General features: G+C 37.7%; 1 protein-coding gene across 2 annotated transcripts in view; it reads left to right on the top strand.

The window, feature by feature from the left end:
- LOC108717837 (metabotropic glutamate receptor 1) overlaps positions 1-15,370 on the top strand; it is a 185,370-nt gene that overhangs the window by 139,986 nt on the left and 30,014 nt on the right. For both annotated transcript variants that reach the window (XM_018265223.2, XM_041564435.1), the window contains exon 4: positions 8,331-8,566. In XM_018265223.2, coding sequence (XP_018120712.2) covers positions 8,331-8,566 — 236 coding nt within the window. The remainder of the gene's footprint in view (positions 1-8,330; positions 8,567-15,370) is intronic.

Genomic DNA, 15,370 nt, shown 5'->3' with positions numbered 1-15,370 from the left:
ACATTGTAAGGGGCATTAACTAAGGACAGATGGTGTACTAGCTTCCTGATTTCAAGCACTACAGAGTAATTATGGCGCCCCACAATGTAAATTCTTGACCAAGTGCTACAGGTTTGAGCTGAAGTCCAGTAAGCAGCAGTAACCATTTTTTTGTTTTTGGTTCAACAACAGAATTTACCAAAGATGATCTTTTGTTCATGCGTAAGCTTAGATGGTGTGTTTATGTGGCACTGTATGGAGGGGGGCAGAACTCCTGTGCTTACTTCCCCTTTAAATGCCTATCATCTCCCCCCTCCCCTCTCCCTCCCACTACTGTGCATTAGTCAAAAAGGTGCCCCTGAAAAAAAACATGATCCCAAAATGCAGAGCAGCACAGCAGAATTCTTGGGCACCATCTTCTGCCCCTTCATTTTCAACCTTATGGGGGGGGAAAATTCCTTCCTGATGGCAATCAAACTAGTCCCTGGATCAACTTGTACTATGAGCTATCTTCCATAATCCTGTATTCCCTCACTTGCTAAATAGTTTAGCCATCCAACCCTTTCTTAAAGCTATCTAATGTATCAGCCTGTACCACTGATTCAGGGAGAGAATTCCACATCTTCACAGCTCTCACTGTAAAAAACCCCTTCCGAATATTTAGATAGAACCTCCTTTCTTCTAATCGGAATGAGTGACCTCGCTTCAGCTGGAAAGACCTACTGGTATATAAAGCATTACAGAGATTATTATATGATCCCCTTATATATTTATACATAGTTATCATATCACCCCTCATAAGCGCCTCTTCTCCAGCGTGAACATCCCCAATTTGGCTAGTCTTTCCTCATAGCTAAGATTTTCCATACCTTTTATCAGTTTAGTTGCCCTTCTCTGTACCCTCTCTATAATACAATAATGTCCTGTTTGAGTGATGGAGACCAAAGCTGTACGGCATATTCTAGATGGGGCCTTACCAGTGCTCTATACAGTGGAAGAATAAGCCACTCCAACATGTTGCTCACAAGCCTTCGAGTGCCTGTATGGTAAATACGCCTCTGGCAGGTTCCCTGTGAATCAGAATGTAGTTGTTTTCTCTCTGTGGAATCATGTATGTCTGTTTATGTATATTTTGGCAGACCAGAGAGTATCTATGCATCTCTTTAAATTTAAGTACAACTTAATAAGTTTGTCCCAAAGTTGGGTATTTTTTCCTCTTAAGCAACAGAAAATGCCACAGAAACGCTGCAGAAAGAAATGCATGGGTGTTCTGTGCAAATGTTAGTTTATTCATTTTCATTTATAGGTTGGAAGTAAATGTTCATGTGTAGGTTAGAACCAAATGCCTCTGCATCTTTGAATAAAACAACATGTTATGTGAAAAGCTATGACTGGCCTGTATGTCATTATTTATTATTTGTAGTAATAACTTATTCTGCTAATAATGCTAATAATACTGCAATACATCCACTCAAACTTTAGATAATATAATGTTGATTTCTTATGCAGGAGGGAACATAAAAGATATGAATGTGAGACATACCCCATTAAATAATGTGTTGCTTTGTTTTGTAGTTCCCAGTACCTAGATACACTAACTACTTAAATGAAGATTAATTATGAAAAATTCTTGTGATTTAATGGCATACCATAAGGCTACTGTAATTAACAGTAACCTAACGACAATAGCAGCATTTATATGAGTCAGTAGAAAGGTAAATGAATGTCGTTGTGCTGTTCACTGAGAGAGTAAAGTAAACAGCAGAAAACCCTACCATAGCTTAGTGTTTTAGGGAAAATGCTACTAAGATGAATGCTGATCCCACATACGAAATATATAGAATTCTTCACAGGTACAAAATACAGGTATGGCATTATCCGGAAAACTGTTATCCAGAAAGCTCCGCATTATGGAAAGGCTGTATTCCATAGACTCAATAATAAACAAACACTCTAAAGTTTTTTCTTTTTGGTTGTCTTTTTCTCTGTAATAGTAAAACAAACCCTTGTATTTCGTGCAAACCAAGATATGATTAATCCTTGTTAGAAGCAGAACCAGCTTGTTTGGATTATATAATGTTTACATGATTTTCTAGTAGACTTAAGGTATGAAGATCCATATTATAAAAAGACCCGTTATCCAGAAAGCCCCAGGTCCCGAGCATTCTGGATAATAGGTCCAATACCTGTACTTAAAAGAGAAGGAAACAGTTATTCTCTTATCTGGAAACCCAATAACCCGAAAGCTCTGAATTAAAGTCCATTTTAAGCAAATAATTTAAATGATTTAAGTGATTTCCTCTTCCTCTGCAATAATAAAATAGCACCTCGTAATTGATGGTAGCTAAGCTTCATAATGTACGTCCATATTGGTGGCAAAACAATTCTTTTAGGTTTGTAATGTTTAAATGTATATTAGCAGACTGGTGATTACAGAAGAACACTTTATTTGGAAAACCCCAGTATTAGTATGTCTGATAATGCTGTGTAGATGTAATCACTGTACTGTATATGTATCACATGTTCAGTATATGTTCTACTCTCCTAAAACAGCAGGTTCATTTTGTGCAAAACTTAAAATGACCCACTTAATTCCACCATGCGCAGCCCAAGCAAGGTTTTTTCACCTTTATGACCCCAAACGAATCATCATTGGGCAGACACAGGAGTTGACACATTCTCTTGCCTCGGCAGGGTGGTTGGGTCAAGGAAGACCCCAGCAATGTTGATTCATGGAGCAGAAATAGACACATTTGTAAATATGAATGGAACAACATGTCATATAATTCTCTTCTGCAATGGAGCGCTATGAGGGTTTTTTTTTTTTCATTTGTTTTGTCAAACTAGTGACTGAGAAAAAAAATTGACAGTGGAAAAAGACACAAGCGAGTTTAATTGTGATTATTTTTTCAACTCTCAAAACAACTTCAGATAATAAATTGATAACTTGGCCTCCCTCTATTGCATCCTGTGATATTTTGAGACAATTTGCCTTCATCTTTTTTCTATTGACAATATTTGACTCTCTGTACCACCTCTGTTTTGACTGAAGGTAAAATGCAGTTGCCAAGGTAACAGACCATGAACACTGACATGAAGATTTAATAGTATTTTTTTATCAGTTATCTGTCTGTTATTCTTTTTCATCCTCTTTCCTTACATTTGATAAAGGGGAACACCCTAGAAATCGTTTGTATCCTGTTTAACACAAGAAACCACAGGGGTCTTTCAAAGTTTGAGTTGCATCCGTATGCCGGGACCTGGCGTTTTCTGGATACGGGGGGTTTACCGTAATACAGACCTTAAATCTACTAAAAAATAATTTCAATTAAACCCAATATGATTGTTTTGTCTCCAATAAGGTTTACTTATATCTAAGGATCAAGTACAATGTAATGTTTTACTATAAGGGCCTTATTTATCAATTCCAATTTTTTCTGATTATTTTAAACCAAACTAGAATCCACAATTGTACTTTATTTTTTATTTTATTATTCAAAAAGCATGATTTAATTGGATCGGGGACAAACACGGAAAAAATCGAGCGAAAATCCTTATAGTGCTTTTTTTTCAAATATTTTTCCAGAATCGCTCTATTTTTTCCAGGCTTCTTCTCAAAAAGCCCAAGTTTTTAGGATTTTTGCCCAAAAAATCTGAATTAGTCGTATTTTCAGGCTAATTCCAGCAAGAAACTTCCAAATAGGATAGGGACCTCTTCCATTAACTTACATACAACCTTGGTAGGTCTGACTTTTTCTATCCTCAGGGTATTAAAAATATTGAAAAATCTGAATTTTTTTCCAATAAAAATTCGGATTTTACCAAATTTTTTCGAGTTATTGGCATTCAAACCTTAATATATAAGCGTTAAAAAAGGAAATAATTTTTTAAAATGTGAATTATTTGATTAAAATGGAGTCTCTGGGAGATGACCTTCCTGTAATTCAGAGCTTTCTCGATAATGGGTTTCCAGATAATGGATCCCATATCTGGTAAACACATACAAAGCCTGGAGATTGCCAGCTGTAAGGAATGCCCGTTGGGGCTCCTTTCCCCTTCGGTGCCGCAGGCAAGATGCAGCGCCCAGAGGCCAAGCGTGTCACACCGTGTCGCATGCGAGTTAAAATGTGTGCGGTGTCATGACGGGCGTGCGTCAAATCGTGTGGCGTCAGCGTGCAACGTCAGCATGTGACACGTGACATCAGTGCACTCATTTTGGCATGAAAAGCCCATTTAAATAGATGCCAAAGACCTTGCCCGAATATAGGTTCAACTTAGTGTGTTCCTGGGTGTGTTATTACTGATTCTGACCTGGATTTCTGATCTTGACCTCCGCCTGTTATATTGACTAAGAACCTTGCTGCCTGAACTGACATTTGTCTGGATTTGACTTCACTAACTTCTTAACCCCTTGGATAACGTGAACTGTGTTTGGTGCCTGCTGCTTCCTCCTTGGTCCTCAAATTCCTAATTGGAGCCCTGACACCGGCCCATTAAGGACAACCTTGCAATTAAGTTACCTCTAGTCAAATGTACTGTATGTGTATGTATAACTTTCTGAACAATTTCTACATAGTTCTGCACAGTGTATGCTGTATGTGTATCAACAATGTCTCTTTAACTAATTTACAGATGGTGCATTGAGTATTAAAATAAATGTTATTAAGAGTATGATGTCAAATGTAACCCACTTTAATAACATTATGGCCTGCAGCTGTAAAAGTGTTATAAAAGCATAAACTAATCCATTAAAGGAGAACTAAAGCTTAACTAAAGAAGTAAACCAGTGCACTTAGCATCAGAATTTAATAATCAGTCCTGTAGCATCATCTTATATTACAGGTCAACCTCATTTTGTTCTTTATAATTTGCGACGACCCCTAAGCTTAGCTTCCCAAAGCTGCTCAGAGCCCACTGATCATGTGAGTGTCGCAGACACTTTCCAAGATGGTGACCCCGTGTGACAAGTTCTGGATCATTGCTGTTATTGAGAAGCTGATAATTCAGGGTGATTCAATAAGTCAATTTTAGGGTTTAGTTCTCCTTTAAGAACTGCATATACACAGGCGCATTCCAGCTATTACTGCTGCCTGAGGCGACTATCGGACTTACCTAGAGATCACAGACGGGGGCCGCATCGCTAGCGTAGAGAGCAAAATTGAACTATCTGTGCGGTTTAATAACCGGAAATTCGCCTCTTAAAGTTACCAGGAGCAGCTTTTTGCCGTCCCTGGTAACTTCTGGGGAGCTGTTGTCTGAGGCCCCTGACACCCCTGCATATACAGAGCTTATTGTATGGATGCTGAGAAATCAATATTCTGCTAAAAACAGTCAATTCCAGGAAATCTGGGGACACAGAATCAGGGTTCTGCATTTTCTGTAGATCATGGATAAAACTATTCAGCTCTGAAAATGTTTTTCAACATATAAATATACAAGGGAGCTGCGCCAGTGAGGTGAATCAGCAGTCGGCAGAGCTCCACAAGCAGCCACTCCTGGTAATTTCTGTTGATTTTCTGCTGCATTTCCCGCAGTATGAGAGTCACAGAGGAGTAAGAATCACCCCTGTAAATATAAATATTTTACACTTTATTGAATATACAAGCAGAGCAAAGAGTTTAAAAAATCCAAGGTCCCAAGGATTCCATCCCTATGCTATTTCTCTCTTAAAAAAAAAGAAAAAAAAGAGCAAAAGAAAAGGGCGGGCGGAAGCAGGCAAAAGCATTGAAATTTGAAAAGATATATATCATTGCAGACTTGTTCTCATTTACAAATTACAAGCATTAGCAATCAGCACTGTAAATTGCCGTCCCATGTTGTGTAGCGACTGTTGCTTGTGAGAGACAAGGAATGCTGTGTGTAAGGCACAAACTGCTGTCTGTAAAAGAGACTGCTGTCATTAAGAGATTGGGAGACTTCTGTGTTTAACAGCATGCTGCGGAACCTGCTTTACAGACTACTAATAATTACTCAACCAAATACTAATATAACCATAGCAAGCTTTCAGAACATTTTAGTTCCTTTTTCAGCTTGAAAAAGGGACTAAAATGTTCTCTGAAAGCTTGCAAGAATTATATTAGTTAGCCAATAAAGTTATCACCTTTATGCCACTTTGTTATTTTTTTATTTCAAAAGGGTTACCCTGTAACAATCATAGATAAGCAAGCATTCTAAGACATTACAGTTCAAACTGTATCTCGCTATTATCATAGAACTCCTCATAAGTATACTTTTATCCATCCAGTGGGTTTATAAAGCAAAGCTAACGTAGCTACAAAGGAGATTTATACCAAAGATAGCTCACTGACAAACTCCGATGTAAAGGGAACTGCATTTTTATAATGAGAAGCACAAGCATCGACCAAACCTGTACCTCAGAACTTTTGAACCTCATCAACCTACAAATCACTTTTATGAAACCATTTGAGAGGGGATGATGCACACTCTACTTGGCATGGAGAGATGTACAGGAATATCTCACAAAGAAAAAAACCCCAATATGTTACTTTAAAGAAAACTTTGGGGATTATTTATCAAAATCCAATTTTTTCTGATTTTTTAAATAAAAAAAGTCAGACCAAACCCAGAATCCGAGATTTGGCCTTATTTATCAATTTAAAAGAAACGTGAAAAACCGAATCGGGAAAACTGCAACTTTTTCATATTTTCCCACACACAAAACCCGAATTTCTTGTGTTTGCCGCCCGAATTAACCACAAAAAATTTGAGTTTTCGTGGAAAAACCAGCATCAAACCCTGAAAACTCTGAACATTTGGGGGCCGATTCATGAAGCTCGAGTGAAGGATTCGAAGTAAAAAAACTTCGAATTTCGAAGTGTTTTTTGGGCTACTTCGACCATCGAATGGGCTACTTCGACCTTCGACTACGACTACGAATCGAACGATTCGAACTACAAATCGTTCGACTATTCGACCATTCGATAGTCGAAGTACTGCCTCTTTAAAAAAAACTTCGACCCCCTACTTCGGCAGCTAAAAGCTACCGAAGTCAATGTTAGCCTATGGGGAAGGTCCCCATAGGCTTGCCTAAATTTTTTTGGTCGAAGGATATTACTTCGATCGTTGGATTAAAATCCTTCGAATCGTTCGATACGAAGGATTTAATAGTTCGATCGAAGGAATAATCCTTCGATCGTTCGATCGCAGCATTTGCGCTAAATCCTTCGACTTCGATATTCGAAGTCGAAGGATTTTAGTTCCTAGTCGAATATCGAGGGTTAATTAACCCTCGATATTCGACCCTTCATACATCTGCCCCTAAGTAGGATTAAAACATCTTTAAATGGTTAAGGGGACATCTGCCATTGACTTTTACATGAATTCAGCAGGTTTTAGATGGCATATTTTCAGATTCAGACTTGGAACCGCTTTGGGGCATATTAAATCGCAAAAAAACACATATTTTTTACTGCCGCTTTTGGACGCCTTAATAAACAACCCCCTTAATCTTGTATGTAATTGCATTTATTTATATTCTATTATTGCACTAATCCCCTTCTGTTCTATGCAATTATTTTTACTGTACTGTTCTGTAAAGTGACAAAGTATAAATATATACATACATACAGGGGCAGATTTATCAAGGGTCGAAGTAAATTTGAAATTCAAAGTAATTTTTTTGAATACTTCGAACATCGCATAGGATACTATGACCAACTTCGATTCGAAGTAAAATCGTTTGAATATTCGACCATTCGATAATCGAAGTACTGTCTCTTTAAAAAAAACTTCGACTTCAATACTTCGCCAAATTAAACCTGCCAAAGTGCTACGAGCCTATAGGGACCTTCTACAGTATTTTTCTACATTTTTGGAAGTCGAAGTAAAATCTAAGGACTTAATCGTTCGATCGAACGATTTTCCTTCGACCGCAGGATACCCAAATTCGATGAAAAAAACTTCGATATTCAAAGTATTTCAATTCAATGGTCGAATTTCGAAGTATTTTTAACACAATGTTATACGGACAGATTTATCATAGGACATATATGTTAGTAACTTTCCCCCCATTCGTATTATTATCACACATTCATAAATAATCAACAAATTCACTTTTTTTCTAATTTTGTTGCCGCTGATAACAAATATTTTACAATCAACCTTTTTGCAACCTTTTGCTTCTGGCAGAATAATGCAGGTTAATTAATTTTTTCCACACTGTTTTGCATGAGCTTAATGTGTGAAACTCATACTCGTGTGATTTCATGTTCTTTGGTATTTAAACTGACATGGACTTGTGATTGGAAGTCTACTAAGGGGCAATAAGGTTAAAGATAAAAAAAAAAAATCAATCAATCCTAATTTGTTTGTTTTCATTTTATATCCCATAGTGATGGCTGGGCAGACAGAGATGAAGTAATAGAAGGATATGAAGCAGAAGCCAATGGAGGAATTACTATGAAGCTGAAATCCGCTGAAGTAATGTCATTTGATGACTATTATCTAGCCCTGCGTTTGGATACAAACTCCCGCAACCCATGGTTTGCTGAATTTTGGCAGCATCGGTTCCAATGCCGTATTCCGGGGCATCCACAAGAGAATCACAGTTTTAAGAAGATATGCAAAGGTAAGGATGTTATTGAAAAAAATTATATTGATAGTTTTTTATAATATTATCAATTGGCCTAGGGAGAATTTGAACCTGCTGTGTGTGTATGGGATGCATTGAATGCATGTTATCTGCACCCCACATCTAGACTGTCTGCTGGATTATATAAGGTTTTTCAATCAAAGGTCTAAAGTTTGCTACAGGTCTGCTTAACCACAGAAACCAATTAATAAATAACATTTAGGGAGTTATTTACTAAAGTCAGATTTTTTTCTGGTCAGAGTTTTAAAGTGGGAAAACACCATTTTATTGTAGGAAAATGATTTATTAAACCCCGATGCTGTTAAAAGTCCAAAAAAAAAAGTACTCCATCTCAAACCTGCCGCAGTCATGGTTGCTATGGGTTACTGCACCTGGGCAAATTTAGTGCCTGTTATTACATATGGTAGATAATCTTATTAGCATCATTATGTCTCCTTCCACCAAACATGCAGAATTTTTTCCGCAATCGTATGCTTTTCTTTACTTATTTCTATAAAATATTAAATGATATGCTCCAGGGTTACCTTCACATCCAGAAGAAACAGGTACAGCACACTTGCACAGAAGTCGCTTGCACATCAAACACTTGAATTGATGCCAGATGAACATACAATTGTGTACACTTTGCAATGAAATGCGCACACAATTGAAGTAATTTTGGCAAACCAGATGCAGTTGCGTCAGATGCAGTATGACACTGGATATCTGGGGGGGAAACACTGCATTATGGGAAAAAGATTGCACTGTAGAAAAAACATGGGCGATTGTACTTGAAATTGCACTTTCCTCACTGCACTAAGGTGTTTTGGTTTAGTGAATGATGTGCAACTCAGATTAAGATCAAGAGATCTGCAGATTTAACTTTAGATCAGAAAGGTCTGGTTTGTAAATTTTATCTGGTAATGAAAGTATGGGTGACTGGCCCCAGCTGCACTAAGATAGCATAAGGTATATCTTTGACAACATGTTAAAGTGACAATATCTTTTTAGCACATGCCTTTTTTGCACCTCTCTGTTCCCACCATATGGGGCAAATTTACTAAAAGGCGAAGTGACTAACGCTGGCAAAAATTTGGCACCTTGACGTCATTAGTCACTTTAATGATTTACTAACTGGTGCAGGTGTAACTTCGCAAGTGAAAGAGACTGACGTTGGCGCTCATTCACACTCAATCGCCAGGCGAAGTTACGCTCTGGAAGAGGGACGTAACAGCGCAAATTCACTAAGATGCGGATTTTACTGAACTTTACCTCTTGCACCAGACTTGCCTTCACCACCTCAGACCAGGCGAAGTGCAATAGAGTAGATAGGAGTTCCTCAAAAAATAGTTGAAAATTTAAAAAACGCTGGTGTCTTTTCCTTTTTCAGGGTGATAGGCTGCAAAAGAGTGCTTCCCCCCTACGTTTCCTAACATATGGCACATAAACTATACTTCTGGTCTCATGTGTTGGGCATTATAACAACTCTATTTTCTTTTATTAAGCTTCCCTGGGATTGTGTAGTGTAATGTATTTGCTGCAACTTCCATTCAACTTTAATTTCCCGTAATATGCAAATTAGCCAACGTTAGTGCAACTTCGCTCTGCTTGCCGAATTGACGCTAGCGCAACTTCGCCAGCGTTTGGCATCCTGGACAACGTTGAATGTTAGTGAATTCGTTGTTTAGTAAATTTGCCCCTATGTGTCAACATTGGCTGACTTGCTCAGGAAAGAAATGGCTGCTAATGCAGATTTATGAGCTATAAACTAATGGGTTAGAGTTCAGTTTTATGTCCATCACTATCGTCATAGCAGTATTTTAAAAAGCTAGAAATCAACATGGGTCACTGACAACTGATTCCATGCACTAACAGTCATGTGAAAGTTTTACAAAATGTACTTGGCCTATTATTGTAGCTTGAAAATATTTCATTGCACTAAAAACAAAGGACATTTATGCTTTACAGAGATTATATTAAAGGGCATTAACTCAAGGGATGAAAACATAATTATGCCTCTTTATAGGTCCCTGGTAAATCCTCATCTGGAGTATGCAGTGTAGTTTTGGACTCCAGTCCTTAAGAGGGATATAAATGAGCTGGAGAGAGTGCAGAGACTAAGTGCAACTAAATTGGTTAGAGGGATGGAAGACTTAAATTATGAGGGTAGACTATCAAGGTTGGGGTTGTTTTCTCTGGAAAAAAGGCGCTTGCGAGGGGACATGATTGCACTTTACAAGTACATTAGAGGACATTATAGACAAATGGCAGGGGACCTTTTTACCCATAAAGAGGATCACCGTACCAGAGGCCACCCCTTTAGACTAGAAGAAAAGAACTTTCATTTGAAGCAACGTAGGGGGTTCTTCACAGTCAGGACAGTGAGGTTGTGGAATGCACTGGCGGGTGATGTTGTGATGCTGATTCAGTTAATGCCTTTAAGAATGGCTTGGATGATTTTTTGGACAGACATAATATCAAAGGCTATTGTGATACTAAACTCTATAGTTAGTATAGGTATGGGTATATAGAATTTTAATTAAAAGTAGGGAGGGGTGTGTGTATGGATGCTGGGTTTTCATTTGGAGGGGTTGAACTTGATGGACTTTGTCTTTTTTCAACCCAATTTAACTATGTAACTATGTAACTATGTAACTATACATCAGTCCTTGCCACAGTCTAAAGTCCCTATCACATTAAACAAATTAGGAGTACCTGGAGGAAACCCACACAGACACAAGGAAAACATACAAACTAGCTAGAATGGAACTCAGGACCCTGTGCTGCACAATATAAATACTACCCACTGAGTCATCCTATTGTCACATTTTGCAACATACCCTTCCCACCCTTTCCCTCCTAAATCTAATTCAGTTTGAGAAAATGCCTCTCCTTTTAAAGTTTCTCTCCTTTTAAGGCATTGAGACCATAGGAGTTGGATGGCTCTCTGCTATCTACTGCACCCTTCCTGCCTCTGTTAATATTCTTTTATGATACCATTGTTACTCAACAAAAATCAGCAATTCTGAGTTGGTCTTTTTTTTAATAGAAATAAAGAGAGAACCCCCTATCCATCCACTACTTCATCTTCATGGAAAAAAATGCTTCACCTATCCAGGTGGACAATGTGCTTTTCTTTCCTTTTTCTGGATATATTGTGCAGATCAAGAGCCACACAGGAGTAACGTCGTTCTCTTGACTGGGGTCTATACAGGCTTATCATAAAGAGTGATATTTGGTTACGGTTGCTGGGAAACTACAGTACATGTTCATGGTTAGATATACTACACAGTTTTTAACTCCATATAAATAAAATGCCACATGGCTGAATGCAACTTGATCTAACTCTAAACTTGGATGACAAAATTCACAAATTCAAAATCTCAGGCAGACCCCAATGGAATGTCCTAATTGTGTGGTTTTGGTAGCCACTATAGAGTGCGGCATTGGGACTATTAATTCCTAATTATAATGTGTCATCAGCAATGAATGTAGATGCTGCATTTATTTTATGTCTAAATCCACTCTTCCTCTCAAATGTGCATGAAATTATTCATGCATATTTTATGAAGCAATTTTCATCTGTTTTCTGTTTACTGTTTAAATTATAGCTGCAGCATCAATGATGGAATTAAACTAAACATCCAATCTGAAGCTGAAGATATTACCTAGTTGCCAAGATTTGTATTTCAGTCACTATGTTACTATGGAAATGCAAAAAATGGGAAATCCCAAAACAGATTTTAAAGATTTGTTGAATTTATTCAAGTGTACAATATGGAGTAATTGCACATTTTTTTTTCCTAGTAAAGGATATTATTTTAAAAAGAATCTGCAATTAATACAGCAAAATATGTGTTTTACTGTACTTTGAGTTTCATAAACTATTCATTGGGTGACCAAGATTATTTCTAGGCGTCAAACACAGTACCCTCATATCCATGGCAGCATGAAGATTTTAGTCTATGCATATCTTCAAGCATATAGCAATCATATCTTTGCAAAAAAAAAAAAAAAAGCCTTCAGACAGCCTTCGGATGTCTCCATATCACAAATAACTGTACAAAAACTCCCACACCAGCCAGCAAGGGCACCAAACATACAGTAGATGAAACTGGAAAATGTCTGGTTAGTGATACAAAATGAGTCCAATTTTGATTAGGCCACAACAGAACAAAATAGAACCATGCAAAACAGCTGAATAGCATGATTCAGTGCAGTCAAGGTCAGAGATATAAATAGAGGTATATTATGCATCATAATAAAATGAGACAGGTGCATACATTTGGGCACCCCAACAGAGATATTACATCAATACTTAGTTGAGCCTCCTTTTGCAAATGTAACAGCCTCTAGACACCTCCAAAATCTCTCCAGTTCAGTTAAATTTGATGGCTGGTGAGCATGGACAGCCTGCTTCAAATCATCTTATAGATTTTTGCTGATATTCAAGTCGGGGGACTATGGTGGCCATTCCAGAATATTGTACTTCTCCCTCTGCATAAATGCCTTTGTAGATTTTGAAGTGTGTTTAGGGTCATTGTCTTGTTGGAATATCCAACCCTTCAACTTTGTGACTGATACTTGAACATTATCCTGAAGAATTTGTCTGCTATTAATACAGCAAAATATGTGTTTTACTGTACCACACCAGCCAACAAGGGCACCATACATTAGATGAAACTCGAAAAAGTCTGGTTAGTGATATAAAATGAGTCCAGTTTTGATTAGGCCACAACAGAACAAAATTGAACCATGCAAAAGAACTGAATAGCATGTCAAGGTCAGAGATATAAGATCAAGAAACAGTCAATACAGTGGAGCCAAATAGAGGATGAGCCAAAAGCAGGAAAGGGACATGGAAGAGGGTGACCTACCAAGGGCAAAGAAAGGGCCCCTGCAGAGGATGGTATGAATTCAAATTTAACCTGTGAAATGAATGGTGCTTTTTTGGGGAATTCAAATATTTTATCAAATTTTGCCCAAAGTATATTGCATTCTCCATGAGTTTATATTATAAGGAGATATATGCCTACTCCTTGAGACTCCCTTAAGAAGAAAACTCTTATTGATGATAATTCACCTTTACTGCATCCAAAAAAAAGTTTTTCGTTATTGCTTTTAATTGCAATTTCAAATAACTTTAAAACCAATGAAAAGTTATATTTATGTACAGGTATCGGATCTGTTATCCAAAAAGCTCCAAATTACGGAAAGGTTGTCTCCCATATACTCCATTATAATCAAATACTCCAAATTTTAGTTACGTTTTTATAAAAATATAATTAATCCTTATTGTATAGATAGCCCATGCAAAATAGAAAGTGTTTCTAAGTTAACCAAAAGTGTTATGTATAAAGGATGGAGTGACTGGGTGTCTAACACAATAGTCAGAATACTACTTCCTGCTTTGCAGCTCTCTTGGTTTCCACTGATTGGTTACCAGGCAGTAACCAATCAGAGACTTGAGGAGGGGACACATGGGTCATAACTGTTTGCTTTTGGATCTGAGCTGCATGCTAAGGATCAATTGCAAACTCACTTAACATGTCACATGTTAAGTGAGTTTGCAGAGTTAGAGAGCTGAAAAGCAGGAAGTTGTGTTCTGTTCTGTTAGACATCTAGTCACTCCAGCCGTAAAAGATAACATTTTTGGCTAGCTAACTACAGTATATTAGAAACATTTTTATTTTGCACAGCCTGTCCATTTAGCCAGTTTTTTATTTTTACACTAAACTGTCCCTTTTAAGAGATAGTAATAGCAAAAAATGAACTTGTATCAAATTGATTCAAATAAAATGTACTGTTGCCCTATTTGTACACTCATTCAAAAGATAGAGTCTTGTGTACCAAGAGATAGATAGATAGATAGATAGATAGATAGATAGATAGATAGATAGATAGATAGATAGATAGAAAAATGGTAAACTAGTACAAGTAAACTTTTATCTGGAATGATTGGGACCTTGGGTTCTCTGTATAAGGGATCTGTCAGGCTTACCGGATAGTTTAGTCGATGGATCTCTTCTGGATGATAAAGACCCACAAGCGGCTCACACAACACAGAACCCACCTGGGGATGATACAGGGGGAAGCCGTGAGTGGAGAGAAGCCAGTGAGGCGAAGCCGAGGCGAGGTACCAGGGAGTAGAGAGAGTAGTCAAGTCGGATCCGTAGTCAATAGCAGGCAGCAATTCAGCAGAAACAATAGGCAAGCAAAGGTCTGGACTGGCAACGAAGATTTAGAAGTCGGAACAAGCAAGGGTCATACACAAGAATCAACCAAAAGTGGATACAGTCTATATAGCTAGGTTTCAGGACAAACCACGATAACCAGGCACAGATTAAATACAAAAATCAGTTTAAATACCTTTAAATCTTGGCGCCAATTCTCCAGTGTCAGAATGCCTCCGACGAGACACCAGCGTCATGACGCTCCGTGCTGTAATGTGCCTGTGCCTGGACGCACACCAGCATCAGTAAGAAGGTGATGTCAGAGCTGCAGGACGGAGGCGCGCCGAGGGACCCGCTGTGTAAGTTTTCTTACAGGATCTTTCCCCAATTTTAAATACAAAATATTAAATAACACTAATAGGATTGTTTTCAATATGAAGTTCTAAGATGCTATGTCATTCAATATAACTAAGGGCAGTCTCAATGACATAAACAATCATGCAATGCACATTGTAATATTTCACATTGCTATCTAGTATTGATACAGTAAATATGAAGCACATTGCAGATTATTCTGAAAATGTTTTATCACTTATCTGAGCATCATCTTCTGTTTCATTGGGTAGTA

The sequence above is a fragment of the Xenopus laevis genome, chromosome 5S (assembly GCF_017654675.1).
Source record: "Xenopus laevis strain J_2021 chromosome 5S, Xenopus_laevis_v10.1, whole genome shotgun sequence".
Lineage (NCBI taxonomy): Eukaryota > Metazoa > Chordata > Amphibia > Anura > Pipidae > Xenopus > Xenopus laevis.
Note: the sequence above shows the minus strand (reverse complement) of the source record. Positions and strands in the feature narration are given on the sequence as shown.